Source organism: Mixophyes fleayi, chromosome 10 (assembly GCF_038048845.1).
Source record: "Mixophyes fleayi isolate aMixFle1 chromosome 10, aMixFle1.hap1, whole genome shotgun sequence".
Lineage (NCBI taxonomy): Eukaryota > Metazoa > Chordata > Amphibia > Anura > Limnodynastidae > Mixophyes > Mixophyes fleayi.
The window spans coordinates 13,167,023-13,174,006 of record NC_134411.1 but is presented as its reverse complement, the minus strand read 5'-3'; the positions used below and the strand labels follow the sequence as shown (position 1 = coordinate 13,174,006).

At 41.3% G+C, this 6,984-nt stretch overlaps 1 protein-coding gene across 1 annotated transcript in view; it reads left to right on the top strand.

The window, feature by feature from the left end:
* Positions 1-3,293: 3,293 nt before the first annotated feature.
* The window catches only part of CD81 (CD81 molecule), a 45,845-nt gene continuing 42,154 nt past the window's right edge, over positions 3,294-6,984 (top strand). The window contains exon 1 of the mRNA XM_075187886.1: positions 3,294-3,444. Within this exon, the coding sequence (XP_075043987.1) occupies positions 3,379-3,444 (66 nt within the window). The 5' untranslated portion in view covers positions 3,294-3,378. The remainder of the gene's footprint in view (positions 3,445-6,984) is intronic.

Below are 6,984 nucleotides of genomic sequence, written 5' to 3'. Positions count from 1 at the left end.
CATTAGTTCATGAGTTGAGACAGTGAGTATAGGTTACTATGTGGCATGTAATAGTTGTGTAATTTCAAATTTGTTTTTGTTACATATGCATAGAAATAGAGAGTATAGTAGTTTGCATAAAGATGCAAACAAAAGATACAATCACAGGATATAGAGACGGGCCTGCTCATTGAGATCAGATCCTTCTCTTCAGCCAGCTATCTACTATAGGAGCCTATAAAACCAAAGCTCTGCTGCAATGTTTCTCAAATCCCGTCCGCAGGACTCCTAACGGTTCAGTTTTCCAGGAGGTCACAAGTGAAATAATTAGTACATCTTGTGGATCTTTCAAAATGTGTCAGTCAGTAATTAATACATCTGTGTTCCAACAAATAGATAAGGAAAACCAGCACTGTTAGGGGTCCCTGGGGACCAGGTTTGGGATACACCGGTCTAGTGTACAACTAATGCTCCCTCAGGACATGATAACACTGTGTTTAAGATTGTATTAAACAGCATATGCACAATACAGCCATAAGGAGATTACACTTGAACTATTTAATTTACACACTGCACAGTTTAGAGTAAATAATGTTTAACACTATTATGAGGGATAGTAAGTGATTAGCTGCCATAGAAGCGAATAACTAGAACTAGCCAGAAAAAATAAGAAGTAAAAACACCCTAAAAATTTTACTTCTTATGTATTTGCCGATAGCTCAAAACCAGCTACAACCCTAGTAGGTGGGATAGCCGGTTAATAATATGCGGAGCATAATTACCTTTATAGAGAGTCACAGAAAGCAATGATTACAGATATAGCTGTCTGTTATTGAGATATCTTTGGCACTACAGAGAGATTTTTTTATGAAGATCATCTATAATTGGTTAAACACCAATCAAAAATTTGTTCTAGAATTTCTCTAATTTCCTTATTTCTAGTTTTTATTCGTTTTTCCAGTCACGGCTACGACATCTGCGTTAAATACTAGTCTCTCTTCACTTGTCTGGCCCGGTATGTCTTATGGCAGGGTCGGCAACTCCCGGCATGTGTGCCAGATATGGCATGAGGCACAGTTTTATCTGGCACGCCAGAGCTGCTTGCAGTAAAACTTAAGATGGATGAGATGGATCTGCTGCGCATGCGCAGTAGGTCCTCCCAGGTTAAAGCTCAGAACTGAAGACACATGTGCCGACCAGAGGTGAGTCGCACATACAGCCGCCTACATGTATCTGAAAGTGAACTGGGGGCGCTCATGTGTGGCATAATGTGAACTGGGACACTTATGTGTGGCATAATGTGAACTGGGGGTAATACTATGTGGCATAATGTGAACTGGGGGCACTTAGGTGTTGCATAATGTGAATTGGGGACACTTATGTGTGGCATAACATGGACTGGGGGCACTTATGTGTGGCATAACGTGAACTGAAGGCACTTATGTGTGGCATAACGTGAACTGGGGACACTTATGTGTGGCATAACGTGGACTGGGGACACTTATGTGTGGCATAATGTGAACTGGGGGTAATACTATGTGGCATAATGTGAACTGGGGGCACTTACGTGTTGCATAATGTGAATTGGGGACACTTATGTGTGGCATAACGTGAACTGAAGGCACTTATGTGTGGCATAACGTGAACTGGGGACACTTATGTGTGGCATAACGTGAACTGGGGACACTTATGTGTGGCATAACGTGAACTGGGGCACTTATGTGTGGCATAACGTGAACTGGGGACACTTATGTGTGGCATAACGTGAACTGAAGGCACTTATGTGTGGCATAACGTGAACTGGGGACACTTATGTGTGGCATAACGTGAACTGGGGACACTTATGTGTGGCATAACATGGACTGGGGACACTTATGTGTGGCATAACGTGAACTGGGGACACTTATGTGTGGCATAACGTGAACTGGGGACACTTATGTGTGGCATAACGTGGACTGGGGACACTTATGTGTGGAATAACGTGAACTGGGGACACTTATGTGTGGCATAACATGGACTGGGGGCACCTATGTGTGGCATAACGTGAACTGGGGACACTTATGTGTGGCATAACATGGACTGGAGACACTTATGTGTGTCATAATGTGAACGGGGCACTTAAGTGTGGCATAATGCAAACTGGGTGGCAATAATATGTGGCATAATGTGAACTAGGGGTACTTATGTGTGGCATAATATGAACTGGGAGCAATACCTTAATACATTTCAAACCACACAACTATGAATTTTGTACGTAATAATTACATAAGTTAAGAATATATATTAAGTTGGCCCATTACTAATAATATTGTCATGTTATTAGCATGATTATAAATAATTAAATGAGAGATACTGTATATATGTACCACTGGCACACCTGGGCTTGATTATAATTTAGTCAGCATACTGATAGAAAAAGGTTACTGACCCCCGTCTTATGGCAATATTTCTATGGAATGATATCCGTGCAGGCCCCTAAGGTTTCCCCATAGACAAGAAACGTACAACTTGATACAAGATTTACATATAGACAGCCGGTATTATATGGTTGCAAATACAGTTCCCATCCATTATTTTTATTTTTTTTATTGAAAGCTCGGGAACAGTGCTTTCGTGCCCTAATGAACGAAAAAAGTGCGAAACTTAAAAAACGTGCACTAGGGTGCGGTTCTTGGCCTTCCTCAAAAAAGGATAGGCCCTAGTCCCTGACCCCCGGATCCAAAAAAAGGACCCTTAGGGGGCAAGGGTCTTCAGACCCCCCTTCGCCACAAGGCTATGGGGGGGTCCCTTTGGCCCTGGGATCCACCGAGGCTTCACCCAGGGCTCAACAACTAGCTCACCCCCGGAAGGATGAGCCAACGATGGGGTTCAGGGGGGCAAGAACCAGAAGGCCACACAACCCCCCTTAGATCTTAGGGGACACAGAGCCCAAAAGGGCCTACCCGCACCCCTAAAAATCCGTGAAGCAATCAAATATAAAAATGAAAGTGACAAACAAGATGTGTCATAAATAGAAAAATAAAAAAGTGGTTACAGCCCCAGCCTTCCCATCTATGTTCCACTGAACCTTACTTCTTTATCTAGTCCTTCCAATGTTACTTTCTGACATACTGACTTTCTCTGAACTTTGGGAAATAACCCTAATCCTAGATGCACCCCCTTACTTAATTATGGGGTTCAGATCTCGCCCCTCTTCATCGTTGTATAATAACTAGATATCCCCCTATTCCCTAGGAGAAGACCAGGCTGCCCCCTCCTCGCTGTGTATGAGGAGGGGTCGGCGGGGAGGAGTGGCCCTGACACACGGGGAGGAGGTCTGGGCTCTCTACGCCCTCCTTCTCCAGTCACTCATCTGTGATCCGCTTTGCAGCCCGAATAACGGAACCTGAAGCAGTCGCCATGGGGGTTGAAGGATGCACCAAATGCATCAAATATATGCTGTTCGTGTTTAATTTCATCTTCTGGGTAAGTCGTACGTGGTCTCCTCATCTAGAGGAGTAGGATTTATTGCCAGTTTCTGCGCGGTCCTAGATGTTTGTGCTGAAGCATCTCATCATGGGGGTCTCCTGGGCTTGTTGTTTTCATCTCCCCCCCCACTTGAGTGGTAGGCGGAATATTGCTATGTATCAGCACAGGCGACCACCGCTTGCAAAATGCAGGCAAATGTGCAATGCAATGAAAGCACCCGTGCAGTGAATCACGGCTGGTGCATATCTGCGTGCAAGAACGGTATTGTATGGTAATAATGTGCGTGCAATATGCGCTGCCTGGATGTAGACAACAACAGCCCCTCTGCGGGGTCCCGCCAGCCCCACGTGGTGCAGGTGGTCTGTGAGTGTGGTGAGGCATTGTCCCTCCCTAATACCCCCTCCTCCTGCCACTAGTGAGCCTGGGTGACTGACCAACAAGTGGTGAGAAAGTCACCACAGGCTGAGAGAGAGGGATAATCACTGTAGTGGTTATAGTGCCTGCTGGTACTGAGGTGCTTATTGTGCTTGGTATAATAACCCACACATTGTTGTGTGGTGACATTATATATATATATATATATATATATATATATATATATATATATATATATTTATATTTATCTAATCACCATCCTGGTTCTGCTTTTACTCTGAGAGTCACGATATACAGTATATTCTCAGTGTGAATCTATTCTATCACACTTCATTTTCTCTCACATTGTGGTTTTACATATATTGTGGTAATACACTATGTGGCGCCCTGTTCCTTTTATTCCCTTGTAGATATTCCAGATTCAGTCTGTTTCTGGGACTGGCTGCCTCCTGTAAATTGGACTTTGTGTTTACTGTATTACTATTTTTAAGCATTACTTTCGTACAGTGACCTTGTATACAGAAGTGGGTTAGGCGCCCCTTTTTTGCTATCTGTTGTGTGTGTATGTATATGTATGTATATGTATGTATATATATATGTATATGTGTATATATATATATATATATATATATATATATATATATATATATATATATATATATATATATATATATATATATATACACACACACAGAGCCGTAACTTAGAGTTCTAGTGCTCTGGGCGAGAAAGACCAAATTAACCTAAAATATTCCTAAATTGCGCCCCCCTTCAGCGTTGCGCCCTGTGCGGTCGCCCCTATCGCACAGCCCTAGTTACGGCCCTGTGTGTGTATAAAGATATATATATATATATATATATATATATATATATATATATAATGTTTGTTTGTGTCATATTACCCTATTATATACAGGGCCATCTAACACATTAGTGTGCACAGTTCTATAAGATCTCTAAATTACATCACTGCGGAGGTTATGTAGGGAGTGAATACAGAAAAAAAAGCAGATGTTTTTCATCTGTAAGTTGATTGCTAAGTGCTGGGAAGTCAGTAAACCTCAAAACGGTTTTATCCAATATCAGTTCTCACTCTATGCATTCCTTTCATTTCGTCATTGTTTAAATCAGGTTCACAATACTGGGATTTGTATTTCCACAGCAGCTGGAGAGTCACAGGCTGCCTAACTTTGCTCTAAATATGTTTAATATTTTGTGTTTAATTTGATGCCGATTACATATCAAGAATAAGCAGTATTATAGCAGTTCTGCTCAATATATCCCTACATATGTTAGCTGGTGCGCCCAGTTTAAAACTGTGGCATTTCTTAGTGCTGAGAGTATTTATCTCTAGAGATGAGTGAAAATGTTGTGTTCTGTAAAAATATTCATCTCCTTCTGCATTTGGTCATGTAATGTAACACGTTTCACCTGCGGAATTTGGCCTTATTATTTATTAAAGTCGTTGATCTGTAAGGGGCCGCAGAACTCCACAGCGCCGGACACTGGGGAAAACATGACCGTCCATAAATCGGGGACATACAGGGTAGACAAAATAAATGCAGATGGGAAAGCAAATGGTAGGGAGGGTCCTGTTCCTGAGAGGCCCAGTCCTGCCCCAACCAAACCTCTAGTCTCAGCTCTGTTCATGGACTATAAATTCCACAAAATGCAAATTTACAGTACACTGCAGAAAGATGAAGTAAAAGCAGAACTTGTATAGCTGGAATGTCACAGTGTTCTGCAACTCTCGCTTCAACAAAATTTTGTCTTAGTTTTGCTCATCTCTAATGTCAATGTGTAGACCGGTGAGAGTAGCAGTGCAGGATGTGTGTATTTATAAAGGGAGGGGGGTGAGGGGGGTATATGTATATCGTGTGTGAGAAAGTTTACTCAAGTTTGAACAGCACTTCCTGCAACCTCAAGTCAAGCATCTACATCTGTCTTTTTGGCATAAATTGTATTTTTGTTTGTGTATTAGAAAATGTTATTAGTAAATTGCATTACGTTATGTGATACTAATTGCACAACATCAATCTATTTACAGACAATAACATGGGGCCTGATTCATTAAGGATCTTAACTTAAGAAACTTCTAATTTCAGTCTCCTGGACAAAACCATGTACAATGCAAGGGGTGCAAATTAGTATTCTGTTTTGCACATAAGTTAAATACTGACTGTTTTTTCATGTAGCACACAAATACCTGATAGCTTATTTGTACACTGAAATTTAAAGTTGATATTTGTGTGCTACATGAAAAAACAGTCAGTATTTAATTTATGTGCAAAACAGAATACTAATTTGCACCCCTTGCATTGTAACATGGTTTTGTCCAGGAGACTTAAATAAGAAGTTTCTTAAGTTAAGATCCTTAATGAATCAGGCCCATGGGTTGGATGTTGTATTTGCAGTGCTGGTTTAAGATGTGTTTTTCCATAGGCAAGAAAATAATTTTGCACGTTATGTCCGACTCTGTAAACGAGAAATAAGCTCTGTCCATTCTCTCTATGTATGTTGAGTGCTCAGCTGGGCTTCCACATTGAGCATCATACTTTGCTGTGCCCTCTTCCAGGCTGGCTTCCACCGTAGTTTGCCGGCACTCATTAGGCAATAGATCTGGTTGGAGGAAACCTGCCTAAAATGATGATCAACCTGGGACCCGAATCAATCAATTAACATAGAGAGAACACTATTTTACATGCTCTCGCCGAGGCTAACGGGGCCAAGAGGATCACTATTTTGTCTGATACATGTAAAATGCACAAAATGCTATATAGTAAATAACATTTAAATTCGCCCCCGTGACAGGTATTTTTAAGGGGTTTATCCATTTAACAAAATGCCTGTCCCTCCCCACTCCATGTAGCAAATAGGTTACATTAGCAGAATCAGTTGGAATATATTCATGTGACCCTTCTGCAGCATTATAGTACTAAAAGAAACATTATTTTAAGTTACTTTGTGCCAACTTTAATGAAGCTGAATGATTCAGAGTATTAAGGCCTCATTAGAGCTCCATGAGGACTGAACAGATTGCAATGCTCAGATTTTAGCTGAAGTGTCCTTATAAAGCGCCATCTTGCTTCTGGTAATAAATTGGAACCCCTTCATATTTGCTACACAGGGGCATGTTATATTATGAAGGTTGGGATTGTCCAA